At 36.2% G+C, this 19,084-nt stretch overlaps 1 protein-coding gene across 3 annotated transcripts in view; it reads right to left on the bottom strand.

The window, feature by feature from the left end:
• The window catches only part of LDB3 (LIM domain binding 3), a 117,062-nt gene that overhangs the window by 11,234 nt on the left and 86,744 nt on the right, over nucleotides 1-19,084 (bottom strand). The window contains exons 9-12 of one of the 3 annotated variants that reach the window (XM_042779540.1): nucleotides 18,654-18,689; nucleotides 13,774-13,950; nucleotides 8,106-8,153; nucleotides 5,278-5,402 (exon numbers count right to left, since the gene is read on the bottom strand). In XM_042779540.1, coding sequence (XP_042635474.1) covers nucleotides 5,278-5,402; nucleotides 8,106-8,153; nucleotides 13,774-13,950; nucleotides 18,654-18,689 — 386 coding nt within the window. The remainder of the gene's footprint in view (nucleotides 1-5,277; nucleotides 5,403-8,105; nucleotides 8,154-13,773; nucleotides 13,951-18,653; nucleotides 18,690-19,084) is intronic. The other 2 variants (XM_033066676.2, XM_033066677.2) reach the window with 2 other exon arrangements.

Consider the following 19,084-nt stretch of genomic DNA (forward strand, 5'->3'; position numbering starts at 1 on the left):
TATTTAGGTGATAGTTAATTATGGCCTATCCCATTATTGCTCATTTATTCTGGGCTGAAGCCAAGGGTATCAGCACAATCACTGAGTTTTAATACACATACATTACAGAAATCATTGCCTACTGGCTCTTACAGAATTTATGGAGACCATTGTCAAGATCATCTCTTCATTTTCTAGTAGGAATAGATACGACAATTCTGTCATAATTTCAAAGACTGCCATGTACTCAGTTTTAAGGTTAAAAATAGAAAAGTCAGATAATATAGTAAAGTTTTAGATAAAATTCCTCAGAATTTCAGTGTTATGCTTAATTTTTGATTTATATTATATTATATTATATTATATTATATTATATTATAATTTAATTTATTTTCCCTATCATTAAAATTTATATATAATTTAATTTTTAATCACATTAATTAAAATACATGTTCTGCAGATGTCACTGTTATCTATCATTTCTAGGTTTATTCCTAGGTTTTTGAAGAAAAACAGGGTCCCACCAGGAACACAGAGATAGAGACCACTGGAAGCAATACTGAAGGAGCAATTCAGCTCACATGACCAGCAAGATAAAGCCAACAGCACTCAGAGGAAGGCCAGACTTGTGGTTATGACTGATCTCAGTTCAGTTCTTGGCTCTGCCACAAACTTCCTGTATTACTTTGAGCAAAGCTAAGTGTGTCTGTGCCTCAGTTCCTGTGTATAAAATAGAATATTATCCTTTCTCTCTTCCACCCTTTGACTAGCACATAAAACCTTTGGTGCAATCTGTCTGTTGTTTGTGTGCACCAGGCTCTAATCTTGGGTGGAGCTTTATCACATTTAAATAAGCAGGAGCCAGGGCCTGCCTGCACATACTGACAAGTTTTCCCAGTGCCCTGCTCTTTTCAAAACGTCAGATCTTGCATTATGTAGGACTGAAGTTACTGCCCAAGAAACAGTCTCACTTTGCCAAGTACAGGAGCACTAAAAGAAGTTTCCCTTTGCAAGGAAAACAAAGCAAATGATTGAAAAGAAGCTTGGAGAGCTGAAGTGTTTTGCCCAAATGAGAGAGCACAGGTTTGGGAAGAGAAGCCAGTTCTCCAGCAGGCTGGGCAAACATTTCACACAGTAGACTATAGCACCAAGAAAATCATGGCCAAATACAACATGTACAGGTTTACAGGGCTTGCAGGTAGGAAGGTATTTCAGCCAAGAGGGTTCTGAAACATGGATCTTTCTGAATAATTAAGTGGTGAGAAGATTATGTTCAACTTAACACCCCTCCCTCAGCCCACACCCTGCTGTATAATAACTTACACTGATTATTGGCAATTTGCAAGTGTTTAAATTGCATATAAATCAACACACAGTGATCACCCTTGTGATGTTTTTATAGAGGTCAGAGTTGAATCTAGTACTTTTTCTTGATAAAAATTTCTTATGGTACAGCATCAGCAATGTTTCTGCTTCATGAAACTGTATCCCACCTTAGCCTGAGGCTTTTTTTATTTCTTCTTCTTCTTCTTTTTTTTTTTTTTTTTTAACTTGGAAATGCTAAACAGTATTTAAAGATTTCAGAAGAGAGTTTATATACAATCTCTTTAGATCCTGAGGCTCTTGCTATTTAGGTATTATGGTATTAAGATAGGCAAAATTAGAAGTCAAAATTTTATCTCTTATTGGTGAGTTCAAAAGGTTCCCACCTATGAGGTGAATTAAGCAAGGGGACTTCAGCTCACTTCACTACATTCTCTCTACCTTCTATTTCTTTTCACTCTTTCTATTTGCTGCAGTAAAACAAACAGAAAAAGGAAAGTAAAGTAAAATAATAAAGTGGGATTTTTTTTTCCCCAGTGACTAAAAGGAAGCACTGAAGGAATTATTGCAAAGTGGCAAACACTGCATGTTTGCATCTGCTCCGAGTTCTCTTTTCAGCTGTTATAATTTAATTTTACAGACTCAATTTATTACAATACATTTTCCTCCTGTGAACAAGCTGCAATTACTATTGCTTCAAAATAGTATCACTACATTATAGTAGAAAGATTTCACTAAGTTTGAGATTTTAGCAATTTTTATTAAAAGGGAATAATCTTATTTTCTTAGAACTACATCTCTAAGCTTATATGAACAATTCTTTTGTCTTAGTAGCTACTGCCATACACATTCACCTTGAACATTTATGTATTTCAAAAAGTCTTCCAGCACTTATCAGCAGAAAAAAAAGGGGCTGTTTGCTGCTAAAAAAGTACCAAGATTCAGTATACTAGAGAGTATATTCTCAAAATACCAGCACTGTACGAGTTGACCATTAACTGTTAAAAAATGAATACTTCAAATAATTCAGCACCCTAGCCTCTATCACCTTGTTTGTCTCAGCCATCACATTCTCTTAGAATAGGAAAGAATGAATGGGAATATTGTTTTCCTGAGAGAATGGCAGGAGAAGAGGTCTCTTAACAGGGGTAGGAACAAGCCAATTCCTTGCTTCTGGGGAAGTTGGAATTCTTCCCTTCAGCCCTTCATTTATGCTCTGTGGCTATTTTCTCTCCAGACAAAAAGGAACATTACCAAGACTCATTTAGTAAAGCAAAGATTTATAGTCTCAAATGCTTTGGTCACACACTGACTTGCACTGTGAGAAAATTTTTCTTTTTTTTTTTTTTCCTTTTGTTAGTAGATGACAAAAGTGTTACTCTTTATTATTTTCAGTAACAAATTAAATTAATAGTCACAATTGATATGGCTTGTTCTACACTTAGTGGCCACATCCTTGCAGTCCAAAGTTTTCCCATATACTGTTACAGTACAGAGTAGATGACAAACAAAGCAGATGATGTTTTATAGGGAGACACTATTCTTATTTAGGGGAACTAAAAATGAAATAATGGTGTGGAAGCTGCTGATTTAGTATTGAAGGTGCTTAGTATTCAATATAAACTTCATTAGGAGCTGTGGGAATCTCTCTACCAATTCCTAATACACAAGTAGGCCCAGCTGGACTTCGGGATTTAAAAGGAAAGATCTGCTTTTGTACACTTAGGTATCACTTCGTGGTACAGAACTGGAGATGGAGCTGCTTGGGATATGTGAAAGGCTATCCTAGTCTGGGAAAGCCTATGGGAAAGGAATACCCAGGTATGTTCTGCCATCTAGTGGGCCTTGTCAAGAAGAGAAGTCTGTGCTCCTTTAAAAAATGGGTTATGAAATTTAGGGAAAAGATTTCAGAGTTCACAGGTTTCTCTAATGGAAAAACTAAAAATCTTTAGCAAAAGAAAATTTTCCACTTGAGTTGGGTTATGGAAAGTGTAGGCTGCTGGATAAATCCCATCTGAGCCAGATACTCAACAGTGCAGTTTCATTTTCAGACCTGAGTTTGGTTTTTTTTCAATCTGACAGATTAAAATAAACTTGTAAATCCTCTCAGCAACTGATTCAGGTGTCTCTGTATTGGATATATGAGCCTGTTGACTGGTGTTTTAATCTGGAAGTTGCTGCCCCACATTTCCAAGGGAAGCCAGTCAATGACGAAAGTTGGAGAGAAATGAGAAAGTTTTCTAAGTGGTTTGTTGTCTTGGTGTTTTTTTTCCTAAGCATTATTGATTTTCCCATTTCTGAGAGGAAATGCCATTTCTTCCCAAGTGGCAATTTCCCATTTGCTCTGCAACTGTCTCTCCGAGGCCAGCTCATGTTCCAAAACCACTCTGAAGTGCTATGACATCAAATATACAACACTTAAAAAAAGATACCAAAAGAAGAACCAAACATTTTCACTAAAATCTCTGCCTGGAACCTCTCTTGTACCTGAGTCACTTTAGGGTTCAATAATGAAGGTATTTTAGAATCCCTTATTGGATATTTCAAACTCCTAAACAGTACAGGAGGACTTTTTATTTCTCTGCCAACTATTTAGGCCTTTATTGAAAGACAATGAGGCTCAAAACAGCAACATAAGGAATTGCAAAGGAAAGCCAACAATGGAAGAAAGTGCAAAGAAGATGCCTGACCCAGGAGAAAACAAAAACATTTCCTCTTATTCCAAGTAGAATTCAACAGCCAGCTTTGACTTTATGAGATCCAACCAATATCTGGAAATAGCTGTGGCAGGTTATTATACTGAACTGGAGTCTATACTTCCCCAAATAAGACAGGGCTTAACATCAGTCAGTGTATTTAGGAGATATTTTGACTTGCCACAGTTTGCTCTCTTCTGCATTACAGAAATAAATCTGTTGTCATCATCTTTTCAATCTAAAGATAATAGCATTTGCCTTGAGTGACAACATGATATACATTGGTGCACTTAACCTAAAGCAAATGAGGAGCTGAAGGTTTATTTACTTTGAGACCCTTAAACAGCTCACGAGAGCTCTGAGTTGACTTTTTCTAACTTTAGGTCTCAAATATAAAGATCAATTGATTTGTCTGTCTTTCTGCTTTATGTCTGACTAGAATCCTATATTTGCTTAATTTCAGTAGATCCAGAAATAGAACATTACAGAAGACAGAGTTTAAGGCTGCTACAATTCTTGGCCTTTTCACATTTATTTGACTGTAAAGATATAAATCAACTTTTTAATTCTCTTGCCTAAGATCAGAAAAACCTTAATTTGAAACAGAACTGCCTTTAGACTTATATTGCTGCCTCATTTAATTCATTCAGTTTGAAGGTTCACATTTTGGTCATCAGTGGCTTTAGAAGCTCAGTCAATTTGTAACACATTAATATCAAGCGAATTTAAATAATATCAAGGAGCATATTTTCCAAATGAATGAACAGCCAAATATATTCCTTAAGTTATTAGAGATGCTTTAATACCTCATTCTTTATTTCAAATATAAGGCTAAATTTGAGAAGTTCAAGATGTGGTCTTACCTATTTTACAAATATATTCTACTCAAGTAAACTCTACTTATTTTACCTCCTTCCTGAACTGTGCATTCCTTAGCCGTTTTATCAATTCTGTAGTGTCACAGGGCTCCTAATTGGATACACTGTTATTTTTCAAATGTATATCTTCAGAAAAATCATGCTACACATTTTTATTACACTTTTCCTTGCTTTTATTTTTCCCTGTTTGTTCCACATTTCAACTCTGAAGCAGAATACAAATACAACATAATCCTCAATCTTCAGATAATTTGAGGCAAAACTAGCAACGTTTAGTCTCACATGTATAAATACTTTCTGATATGTCTATGTGAAAAATGTGTGCTTTCTACATTTTCTTTTTCTAAAAGAAATGTGTGAGCATTTTTTTCTGAATCTTTTCAACTTTGAAGGCCACTTACCTGGCTGGTAGACAGAGGGCTTTATGCTGGCAGTAGTAACAACTCTTTTTGAAGCAGCAGAAGGAGCAGGACTTTCACTGTAGCTTCCAGAAACTGGCATTGATGTATATGACTGGGTTGTATTTCTAAAAGCAAAATGTAGGTGTGAATAACTTAATAAACAGCAAAAGTTACTGATCATGAAGTAATAGATCTGGCAGTATCCAGAGCACTCCAAGAGGAACTGTCTGTGAGAACTGCAGAGAGAATACTGGGAGATTCATCAGTCCTTATCATTGCTAAGAAAGGCTTGGACAATTCTTTGGAAAGAAAAATTAGTCAAAAAAGGATTTAAAGTAACGGCAAGTTTGCTGTTGCTGTCACAGAAAATAACTTGCTGAGGGAATATGACAAATTTGAAACTCTCCGTTTAGCAAGGGATCAGACTTCACAAAGCTGCATACAAAGTTTGTGGTTTATGTTCCTCTGCAAACAGAAAGGCCTGCTCTTGTCTAAAATAAATCAATGAGGGATATCTGGACTTAAATATATACTTGCTCAGCACAATTACAACTATTAGAAATGCTATTTAGTATTTATATACTGTTATACTTTTTCAAAAATATTGAAGTGACCTTTTTTTTCTGCAACTAATTCTTTTCCCTATTTAGACTGACACCAAGATTTACATTAATTTTCTTCATGTTCAGATTCATCCTTCAGAAAAAACCATGATGTGCAATATTATGATGCACTTTCTTGCTGTCCTAGAATAAAAACATTTGCTCAGGATTCCAAACATCAGTAAGAAACAGTTTTTCTCTGTTTTATGGCTTAGATGGTGATTCTCAGTTTGATTACAGTAATAAATTTAAAATATGTCTCTTCTATCTGCCAGTTACTTGGATGATTCTGTTTGTAGTGCCTGTGCTTCACAGACTGCTAAAAGGGCATCACAGTCAAAGCAAGCAGGAGAGAATAAAGAAGTACAAGGGAAGCAACAGATAACAGAATGTGTGCAGTAAGAAAAACCTATTTATTACAGAACATCCTTCTTACTCACCCTGAAAACATAGTTTTGCTTATTTTTCCCCTTCACTGTCACTCTCCCTAGGAACTAGATCCGTATCTATTTTTGCTGACAATTAAATAGTTATTTCCACAGTTGGTTTGTCTATAGGAAAGCATTTGTCAGCATATGAAAAAAAGCATCCAGCCTTCCCAGACTACTGGTCCATCTTGACTTTACTTTCATTAACAGTGGAAACAGATGCCATCTGGAAAAAACACATTATAATCTTACAGGGCAAACCCAGCAGATCTGATCCAGTACAGGTAAGAAACATTCTGAAACATTCAGAGAAATGGAAACTTTCAATTTTTAATTTTGAACAAAATAAACCTGTTCTCAGGATAGCTTTTTGCTGCTCTGACATTGTTTCTACTATAGATCTAGTTTGCATAGCATTGCTGCCTCAGGCTAATTTATTTTGTCTATTTAGCAAGACCTAGAAACTTAGCTATTGCTACAATGGACACAGCTAATTATTTCTGTAGCTAGTCTAGGGCTTAGGCCTGGATTTGAGTCTACTATACCATGAGTGAACACAACTCTCTAAGATAAACTATTTTAGTGGGTTTGTGTTCACTGTAAATTCTGTTCTGAACAGTGCTGTGATTTTGTAACTGCCAAAGCTGTTCTAAGCACTGTTAAACATTCTGTTTCCCGCTCTTGCCATTATTTCCTGAGGATACCTCCTGTGTGGTGTCTGAGGCACTGTGCTTGGGATCACTGGACAGAGGCCATTGCTTTTACCAAGCATGGGGGCATGGACCCTGTGGGCACACTGGCTTCACCCAGAGCTTTCAAATTGCCACTGACTAAATACACCATCTAAAGACTTGTCCTTGCTTTAAAATCTGCTACTCAGGGTAAACTAGACAGCTCAGTGCCCAATATATACAAATATATATTTGTGGGTTAAAAGATTTTAAAATGATGTGTTGTACAGCCTTAATCTGAAGATGTCATCCACTCAGGAAAGTCTACTCCCAGATGCACAGCCCAATGGTTAGAAAGACTCATTTGAACCTCTCTTAATGCACAAAATAAATAAAGAAGTTCTGAACCAGATTAGTAATACTTAGACTGTCATGGAGAAAAATGGTTATTCAAAATTCAAGTGTTTCCCAAATGTAATAGCATAGTAAAACCATACCACAGATTTCCTTGTTTTCAGGGAAATGAAGCTGAAAAAAGTCCCCAAAACAACACCCACCCACCTACCCACCCACAATCAGAGTACCAAAATCATAGCAAAATTAAAAGAAGTACTGAACACTTTTAACCCTTTTACATGTGTATGATGCATATTAAATACAGTAAGGAAGATAAGAAGGCTTGTCAAAGAAAAATAAAGTGTTACACTACATCATTAAGGGTTTAGTGAAAGAAAAGATTTATCAGAATATCTGCTGAAGAAAAGGAAATGGCATGTGATTAAAAGAACAACAAAAAAATATAAGAAAGAAAGAAAGAAGAAAATTAATTAAGAAAGAATAAAAAGATGCCGTAAGGACCAAAGATGCTTTAATGGATCAAGAAGCACTGGCATCTCAAAAAGCAGTGAAAGCAACCTTATTGAATTTATCTGTAGCAGTCAATGGCATGTGACAGGCAGCAAATTAAATACTGGCTCTGAAAACGATTAGTTGTCAGAAAAAGAAAGAGTAAATATTTCTAAGCAGATCATTTTTATGTTAACGCTTCACTAGATGCCTACTAGTAGCAAGAAACTGGTTTGTTAAGTGCTTTTAAGGTAGAACAGCTGCACAAAACATTTTTATACCTCTGCTTTGACTGGTAGCTGATGGAGGTGGAAGAATGCCGGTTGAAACTAAAATGAGACAAAAGTGGTATTTGAAAAAAATATACACAAAAGATTGGGATATCTTGCCCTACCATTAATTTCCTATGAGTAAGAAGTGCTCTTAAATGCTGAAGTAAGCAACATGTACATATTTATAATCGTATAAGATGAGTATTACATTACATTATGTTTTCTTATTTAAGCTGGCAATCACAGTGAAAGCTGAAGAGTGGTAACAAAAGTCAATGAGCTGAATGCATTTTTCCATACGTCACTCTCATCTGATCTTGTTATTTGATTGTGGAACTTCAGTTATTTTTATTAGCACAAAAAAATACATACAAGGGATTTTTCTCAGTGTCATACGTTTACATTGCATCAAATCTAAAAAGCAAACCTTGAATGAACCAAAGGCCAAAGAGCAGGGAAGTGCCCCAGCTTGTGAGACAGCTCAGACCACCCCACAGAAAGGACAGGCTGGCATAGCTGAAGCAAAAACATCAACCCACCATGTTCAATTTTTGCCTTGCAGAACCTTTCTACTGCTACAGTCTTAGATAAACAGGTAGATTTTATTTCCTTGGGGAAACAGCATAATTTCAGAACATAAATGAATCATTTATGCAAATACAGGAAGCACTTGAAAGCCTGCACAATGTATGATCTAAGAAACAAGAGTATTCAGAAAGAAGAGAGCTCCTGTCTGCAGGGCAGTGCAGGGCTACATGGCATCAATCCCATCCCACAGGGGCACAGCCCACATTTCCCAGAATCACCAGGAATCTGCCTTATGCCAGTTACTTTCCTAACTTCTGGAGAAGAATTTTTTTTTCCTTTACCATGGACACAGTGCTTGGATGAAAATCTCTGGATGAGAGGCTACACTTGACTTTTAGAACCATAATTTTAACTCTTTCTATTGTTTCTCCTGGTTTTGTATTCCCAGAGTACAATTTCCATTTCCAGGGCATGGGGTGCCCTGCTTCAACCCTCTGGATGGAATAGCCCATCTCTAAAGAGCTTCAAGCTTATTCAAAACTCTCCTGCTGTGCTTGCGTCTTTTAAGTAAGGTTGTAAGTAGAAGAGAAAACAGTAAGTCAGATTTCACTTCAGATGTGAAAGAGTAACACAGTCTGTTAAAGATTAGTGATTTACTTCAAACACTCCTCTTCAGGAACGTTATAAAGATTTTACTCATGTTAAGTGTTATGCATATGCTCACAAAAGCTAAGTCACAATAAACTGGATCTACTGAAGTTTAAAATCAGATTTAAATAGTTAAGAATACTGATTAAAAAATCCTCCTGTGTTTTCTTGGTGGATCTTTTTAAAGCATCTAAAAGGAAAAAAACACCAAACACTGAAATAATGGTGATAAAATCTCAGCCTGATCTACCTGAGAATATACCCATCCTGTAAAACAGTGTTGAAATTAAGGTCATCCATATTTTATTTTGAAATAAAATTATATTAAATGTTCAATACTCTCTTGTATATGTCAAGCTGAAACTGGATTTTTAAGACTGTATTTTGGCATGCTAAAGAATTGCTTGATTTCTACATGAAAATTACCAGATGCTCAAAAATTTGAATTAGTTTTGAAGCCAGTTTTAGCCCTTACATTTGAATATGCTAGCTATGATACACAACACTTTTAAAAACAAACATGGAAGAAGTGCACCAAGATAAAGAACATATTCCAGCTACAAGACAGCCATCCAAAACCAACCACCAACCAACCAACCAACCAACCAACCAACCAACCAACCAACCAACCAACCAACCAACCAACCAACCAGAGTTTGCTTCTTGTATTTGATTATCAGGGAACCAAATTTGTACAGGTCCTAAAGTCTCTGATTTGCCCTCACATCCCAAGACAGCAACATTTGCCTGTTGGTAACAGGGAAGCAGATGACAGCATTACACTTGAGTCATCCATTGACAAAGCAGCATTATATAAAGTTGATATGTTGTAGATCTTTTATATGTGACCAAAATCATTTCCACGTGCCAGCAAGAGGGTTTAGGAGTCTGATTAAAGCATTTCTTTTTGAAATGGAAAGCTGTTTTTCATAGATTCACAGTGTCTTTGAGGTTGGAAGAGGCCTCAGGAAGAATCTGATCTAACCTGCTGGAAAGCAAGGCCACCTCTGAGGCAAGACCAGGTTGCTCCATGTTTTAGCCAGTGATGTCTTGAAAACCTTCAGGAGTGGAGACACAGCCTCCCCAGACAAGTCACTTCCTTTCAAAGGAGCAGGAAAAGCAGCAATGGTCCATGCCAATCTAAGTTACTAATTTACTTTCAATTCAAATGTCTCAATTATCTCAATGTCATCTTTTTACCCTCATTAAAATTTTGTTTCACACTGATTAGTCCATATTGGTACATAACTACAAATGAATTTACATGGTTTCAAGGCCTCACACTGCTTCCTTTCTCCCATTAAATGGATATGAAATTTAAGGGAAATGGAAAAAAGCTCAATCAAAAAAAGCATTACATTAGCTCTAAGAAAGACATGCAAGTAGTGTCAGCAAGTACTAGTTGTCTTTATACTAATTGATTAGTTATTTACATGTAAATTATGCATAATTGTTGCTTAACTTGTCCCTGCCCTTGGAACTAGATGATCTTTCAGATCCTTCCCAGCCCAATCTATTCTATGATTCCATGATTTCCAAAGAAGGAATGAAAACAAGCACTTAGGAAAGATTTAGATGGGTTCTAACATGTAGGCTGGTGTAACATGAACAGATGTGCTCTGTCTGGCTAGAGTAGCCACCAAAGCTTCTATTTAATTTCATCTTCAGACTGCTGGAGACATTTCAATCTTCAGCTGAGAGAAACCCTAAGATCAAGTCTTTGCTCTAGCTCAGGAGAAATAATAGGTTTTGCATGCCAGTGTTTAATCAAATTCAAATACGCACAGCTATTGTTGCTCAGAAAGCAAGAAATCTTACCTGAGTATAAGGGGCTTCTTGAAACTAAATTTACAACTGGTGTACTTGCACTCACCAGCGGTTAATTTTATTTCTTCTGTTTTATAGCTCCATACTGGAATTACTTCCCCTGTGTAATTCCCATGGCTGTACACAGATATGTTCACATCCTAAAACTGAAAATTCTTCCGATGTTTTGTTCTGTAGCTATTCGTTTTTGCATTGGTTTCATGATGTGAAGCCAACCAAACTGCTCCTAAGTACTGCCTAAGTAGTAGGTACTTAACTGTTAACAGCCAAGCACTTAACTGTTTTATGATTCTCTTGAGAAAGACCATTATACTTCTTGGTGTGAAGCCTTCAAACTTGTGCCCTTTGTCAACCTCAAAAACCACCTTTGGGTGATTCCTAACTTTTTTAAAATATAAAGATAAGACACACATTGATAATTACAATCTCAAATGTATTGCTGATTTAATCTGTATTTCAGATTATTTCTGAAGACTATGTTCAAATGAGTCTTAAAATCTATGCTTTTTCCGCTGTTAGTTGTCAAAGTGTTATGAAAGCAGTGAAAAGACTTAGAAGTGAGGTAGTACAGCAGCATTCTCTCTTTCTAGTGATAAAAGATTCCTGTGATCCTGTGTTTTCACCAAGAAAAAATAAAAAAGTCCATCATTCTCACCCACTGTCTCTAGACAAATATTTTCATTTCAGGATGGCAAAAGCAGCACAAACCAACCAAGTGAAACACTCCTGTTCCAAGAGGACCTTGTGGTCACATATCCTACATCTAAAACTTAGCTGTTTCCTAGCTGGTTGTCACATGGAAGACAAGGAAGAGGCTATTCCTTTAAACACGTTGTGCTTTATCTGTGCCAAGTCAATCCCTTCAGGAACTGAAAACCTCATGTCAGAGAGCATAATACAAAATCCAAACAAATCAGGTTAAAAGAAGAGAACTTTACAGATATACCTAGACTGAGATGAGATAGCAGATGAAATAGTGGAAGCTGCTAATGACATGTTCTTGGGCCCATGGAAAGGCTTAGGCTGGGAAAGAGAGCTGGGGGCTGCAAGAACTCTGCAGAAGACACATAAAAGCACGAAAGCATGAAAAAAATGGTTTAACAGGACACAAATAATGACATAAAAACCAAACTCTGTCTGGATTTAGATACAGGAAGACTACTGCATAGTTACCAGGAAAGGGCTTTCTGTACAACACATCTTACATTCTGTAGCACAGACCTACAGAATAGTACATTCCTACAGAACACAAGGCAAAATGCACACATCATGGAAAAATTTTAAAACCAGACTCTATCAATAACTAAGAAATTCAGTATTACAGGACAGAACTTTTGTCAATGATACATGCTTTTATCTGAAAGATCTGAAGATGTTTGAGTCTAAATACAAGATAAAAATTTTACTATGCAAGCAGTCCCAGACAGAAGCTTGTCCTATCAAAACTAGAAGTAATTGGAATGATTAGTTTAGTAGACGCTTTTTTTTTGTCTGAAGCAGATACTAGGTAATACATTTTCTTCATGCTACAGTTTCAACTGAGGAATAACATTTACCTAAAACTTATCATTATTTTATGTGGAAGTGCCTCTCAGGCTAGTTCTGAATTAGAGCATAAGACCTTACTCAAACCTCCTTTGCTGCCTGATCGACGGATTTTCATGCACTGGAATAAAACCACTGCATTCTGGTAGGTCACGGCTAGGTAAAAACTGACTGAAGTGAGAAACTAATTCGTTGGTATATATATATAATGCAAGTCAACTAGCAAAAATTAATCAAGTAGAGCCAAGAGAACATTTCCAATTCCATTTATACATACCTAAAATATGATACTTCTGAGGTCTCAATTATTTGAAGTGGTTTATATTACTGGAAGTGTGTTTTTCCTTGGATTTTAAAAGCATGTTAAAATAGGCATCTTTTCAGAATATTCATGTAGCAAAAACCAAAGATAAAAGAATATTATGTACCAAAAGAACTCACTATCTCCAAAATTACTGTAATGTAAGTGACAGCTGTATAAACCCCACTCATTTCCTCACAAGCTGTCTGACAGTTTTTAAAATACAACTGTAACTCCCACTTTGCTATAAGTGTTAGGAATGCATCTCCTGAAACTTACTTCAGCTCGAAGGCTAATTCTCATTAGGAAAAAAAAAAGATTGGATAAATCTAATAGAAATGAATTGATTTAAGTTACAGAGCAAGTCAATCATCAAGTGTCCACCACATTTTACTGATATCTGCTGTGACACAGTAAGCTCAATCATGTGAGTAAATGACATTTTCTGATTTTCCATTTCTTGTCCTACTGCAGAAGCACTACTAAAAGAATCTTCATTCACTGCAACTACTATGAGGAGTTGTTTTGGTTTTATTATAAGTGGTGTAAAAACATCTCTAATTTTAAGCCCTAACTCGCTTTCTGAAAATGAAGTTATTGTTAGGGTGGTTTTACTTTGCAAATTCTATGCAAACATAAACAACATATCACAAAATCAAAACAAAACAAAACAGCCCCCCCCCCAAAAAAAAAGAAACCCAAACAGATTCCCCCAAAATATATAAAAGCATATAAACCAGGTTGCAGCTTTTCATACTACATTCTTAAGCTAAGAATGTGTATGCAGCATTTCCAAAGCCAGAGGGGTATAAAGCAATGGAGCATTACCTTTGGAAGGAGGATGAGAAAGACTCTTGCACTACTGAGGTGGTGGCTGGTGCTGTCATCGGGCTGGCTGTGTTTGGAGCAGCAGTAGCAGGCTGAGGTGCTGAAGCATGTGGTGCAGGAGCAGCAGAACTGGGAGCCACTGGGGCATGCTCAACAGGGGTACTAATTAGAGTTAAACTAAATAAAACAAGAAGCATCTTAAGAAGGCGCACATTTACATGGAGAGCATAAAACCTACTATGTTTGAACCTGCAGCTGCAAACATAGTAGCAGGCTGGGTTACTGAGAGGAAAGCACAATTATGCAAAGAAAAGAAAGTAATTGTTCTGCCTTTTCCACTGTGCAGTTCAGACTGCAATGCAGTGTTGGTCCTGCTTGACTGAAATTCACCCCAGGTGTTAAACAGCACTTCAGTCCTGCTCCCAGTGATGCCAGTGGTAGGCAATGTGGCACCAAGGACTGAAATGGCTGTGAAGAGCCTGTCACAGTCTTGTGAGCGCTTTGAAATTCTATCAGGTAACCTGTTGAACTACTAAAGTCTTCCATCACCTCCCTCAGATTTGAGAATTACTGATCTCTTACAGACAGACAAATGGAGCAAAGTTAGCAGGGTTTTTTAAAAATCAGGGCGTCACTATACATAGTTGTCTTGTTCATGAGCAGTGGCCTAGAAACATAATAGATCTATGTCTAGTTCTTTAGACCTATGTCATAAGTATATTGTCACAGCTCTGTGTTCTTACAAATTACTCCTATCACCTTTTACACCCGACATCCCAGGGTGATGGAATTCGATGATTCTCTTGCTCAAGGTACAAATGCCCAAAATGCCCCTTCCGGAGCACAGCAAGTATCAAATAACAGAAGAAATCTTACAGTTCCACAGTTATTTTTTCAACCAACCTTAGCCCTCTAACACTTTCTCTCTCAGCTTTTTTTTCCTAAGCAGATTTACCATCCATTATGCAAATTATCATATTTTCTTTGGTTCTCTCAGAAGCACTGATTTGGCAAGTTACACTCCTCAGGACCTAGAACGAGCACTTGGTACTTCTGAACTTGTGATACCCCTTGTTCTCCAAAGGACTGTCCTGTTTTCCCTGCCCTTCACTTCCTCTTCTAGAGTTCAATAGTCTACATGATGGTGTCTTAATTCAGCTGAATATTTTGTTTGCTTAGCTGAAACAGAAGCTGGTTGTTATACCCATAAAACCTCAAAGCTGAATTCAGCCCACAACAAAAGCAGGAAATCAGTATTTTCTCCCTTATGGAGATTCTACAATCTACAATTATGTACATAATAAGTAAGTTCCTGAAAATAACCATCCAGTTTGTAATTCTGGCTTTCAAATCCTTACACAAAGTTTTGCAACAGTTTTGCAGAAGTTCTTCCATCGTAATATGCATTTGAGAGTCAGATAACTTCTTCCATCCTGATGCATTTCATGATGTAAATTCTTCCAATTAACTAGTAGACTATCAATTTCACAGCCTATGTAGCAGAGTAGCTGTGTATTATCCATCACAGCTAATCTGGTACTGAATTTCAATACTGTGACATTTTCCCTGTGCCACAGAGGGTACCAGAATTGCCCCACTAAAAGCCGTGGAGTCACAGTTTCCATCTCACATACTTACATATCTTTGATTTGGCAAACAGGACAGGATTGAAACTATGCTGCACATAAAACCAGAACTTAATGTATGTGTTAAAAACAAACACAAAGCAGGATTTTATCTCTTTAATCTATCTGCCCTGATGTGAAAGGGAATTTGCTACAGATTTCAAAAGATTCAAGACTTCATGCTTTGAAGAGAACAGTTAACTCAATTAATTGTAACTTAATTGTAACAATCTCCAAAGTAATCAAAATACATATTCAGTGATAAATATTGAAAAGAAAGTAAAAAAGCCCCAACCTGTTTGTGTGGACATGGACCTATGTGCAGACAGATTTGAACAGAACAAACCCATATAAATAAAATAAATGCAAATATACTAGAATATCTTTTAAATTTTAAAAGAAATAAAAACAAATTTTATCTTGCATAGTGTTTGTAATATTTCTTTTTATGTGATTAAAATATTAGAGGCTTGCTTACCTTCCTTCACGGTAGAATATATTAACTATCAGAACAAGAATTGGAATAAATGTAAGTGAAGTGGATATAACCACAAAAATCAGAGTGGTTTGGTTACATAAATTATATGCAGTTGATAACATAATAAAGAGTTTTATAAAAGAGCTCAGGTCTAACTTGACTGGTTTTAATTTAACAACTACACATTTTACATTATTTTATTTATATTGTCAAATACAATAGCTGAACTGTGTTTTTTCTCCTCCTTTCTAGTTTTTTCAGTCCGATTTTTTGTTCTTCAAGTGCAGAAGAATTTTAAGAATTGATAAATGTGAGTGCTGCTTTATAAAACAGATCATCTATTGCAACAGCTTAATTATTACATGTTTTAGAGGGTTCTTTGGTTGGTTGGTTTTTAAACACAATAGTTTTGTAGACTTTAAATATTTACAGTACTTTTAATTTTAATAGAAATTGAAAAAATCAAACATCTTCATATTTGTGGTAACAAACATAAAAGTAAGTTAGGTGGATGAAAACAAACACACATCTCTTCTCAGCTGATTTTCACTCATGAAAAGGAACACAGATCAGTAGAGGTTAAGAGGATATCAATGGTTAACAACCATAATGAGAACACAGCAACAAATGCACTCTAACATTTAAAATATAAGTGTAGATTATAATTTTTTCTCTTGGTGAAGTCCTAAGTTCTGAGACTTTCTATCCAAATAACAAGGAGTAGATAATTAAAACAGCACTTAGTCTCCTTTATGTAATGCGTGAAGATTTTTATGTTTCTAATCCTTCAACAGATGACTTGAAAAGAATCAAAAATATAGAGAACAAAAACTATAAGGGATATGAAAAAAAATCTGTAATTGAATCATTTGTAGAAAAAAAAGTGCTGGAGAAAGTATTTAGAGAAAGCTGTAATGTGGAAGGATTTTATATTTGAATATGGGAATGTTTGTGGAATCCACTGAAAATACAGAAATATCAGCTGCTGTTTCTCTGCTGCAGATGCTATATGCTTGTTTCTGTATTGTAGGTGTGATCCTACAAGAGCCACCAAAAATGTAACACCCACATGAACCAGAAGTTGCTGGAATTGGAAGAACTTGAATGTCTGCCTTTGAGGCAATGGGCATTTCCAGTTGAAGGAGTTAGAGGTTGTTATTACCAAACCATTGCAAAGCTCCAAACCGGGTCAGTTATGCAGTTACACGGCACAGTGTACCTTTGGTTACTGGATGAAGCAAGAGGGGCTTTCTGGCCAAAACCAGCCTCCCCCTGGCTTGTACCCGCTCCAAGCCTCACAGACCCCTTGGAGGCCACTGGCTGAGCATTGGCAGTGTTGGCATCCCTGGTGGATGACTTAGGAGGATGCCAAATACTCGAGGTCACATACTGGGGTGCATGCGCGGTACCTGTAGGCCTGGGTAACAGAGATTACAGGGTGTTTGTGAATGAGGCATTTCCTTGGTAGTAGCAGGAGTTTGAGGAGGAGACAAAATTCCAGCCACAGATGGAGCTGGAGATCATAATGACAGTGCAGATGAAGGAATGGCTAATCTTGATAGTTCATTGGTTAATTAGTGCTTAAGATCAGGAAAGGATTGACAAATTAAAAAAGGTACCTTGTGTTAAATCTGGGAATCATATTGCTATGAATATCAAAATAAGCAGAGCTGTGATGGTAATGGAGGTGGAGAAAGGCTGTGGTATGACAGATCACACAAGATTAAGGAAACATAGGAGGACAAAAACACCAGCCATATATCAGGAATTGTTCCTGGCAAAATAAAATAATAGTTAAAAGGAAAGGAGATTTCAGTGAATGTCAGGCAGCTGCATAGTCCTACAGATAGTTTTACACAAATTAAACTGCTAGTGAAATTTTAACATGTGTTGCCTGTTCTTTACAATTTAATTTATATTCAGGGATCAAGGGGGTTATTTCCTTCTTTTTTAAATCATTAATTTAAAAATAAAAATCAATTTTCCCAACTTTTCAAGTGCCAATTGCCATTGCTTGTGTCATTATTAACAAATGATGCTTGCACTCAGTTTTAACTCTATGCAACCTTTGTTCAAACATAAGTAGTCTTAAAAAAAACTCAAAATAAAAAAGTGGTTGCATATCACTGAGGCAGGAGTCAACAAGAAAGAGAAAAGCAGTAGGACAAAATTATTTTCATGACTAAATAGTTAAGAGGCCTTTCTTTGCTCCATGAAACAACTGGTCAGATTCACTCAAGAAATACCTGCGTATCAGTACTTGGGAGTTTAATAAATGAAATAATAGAAAACAACATATTTCTATACTTCACTGCAAAATGTTCTGAGATCCTTTGGGAGAAAGCAACTTGACATGAAAGAACTTACAGAGGAAATGTTTTGAACCTCATAACCCATTGAGTATCAATCAAGATGTGACATCTATTTTCTTAAAAATATAATCTCATTTAGATTTTAAAAACATCTTGAACAGTCTAGACAAAGTTTAAAATGGAAATTTTTCTTAAAACTCCATCACAAACTGACAGTAGTGCTTTTCAAGAATATTTGATTTAAAACTTCTTATTTTTCAGGTTTATAAGTTCTGAGAAACACAATCCCCACCTGTTCCACATCACAGTACATGAGAAAGAAATGCCTAGTGAACCCATTTAACTGAAGCCTCTGCTTTCATCATCTGCTCAGTGTACAAATTCAATGTTTTTGACGTAAGAACAATGTGGAGAAAGTGGAGATACACTCTTAACAGGAAGTAAATCAAACACAGGAAACATTACCTGTTTTCTGATGCTGCTGCAACGTTTTCCTTGTTTCTGTGAAAGGAGGGGATACAGTATGAAGTAAGTGCAATTGCCAGTGGTGGCAAAAATCCCCCACCCCAAAAAACCAGGGAAAAAGAACATGGGTTGAAGAGAAATGTTTGGTTGCAAAAAGCATCCTAGAGTGGTTGCTCATTAGATATAGCTGTGAGAAACCTCTTCAGCTTTCCAGAAATACAAGTTCTCTGTGTGCTTATCAGTTGCAAAAAACTTTGTTTCAATAATAAAGTAAAAGGAAAATTAACAGTTATAAATGAGACATTGTATGCGTGTATACAATTTCAGGAATAGTTTTGACTTTAATAAGTTCTCTTTTAAAAAATAATTCAATAATATTACAGCAAAACATACTTAGGTGCCAAATCCAAGCATTAAAAATAATCAGAGTT

The sequence above is a fragment of the Catharus ustulatus genome, chromosome 8 (assembly GCF_009819885.2).
Source record: "Catharus ustulatus isolate bCatUst1 chromosome 8, bCatUst1.pri.v2, whole genome shotgun sequence".
NCBI lineage: Eukaryota > Metazoa > Chordata > Aves > Passeriformes > Turdidae > Catharus > Catharus ustulatus.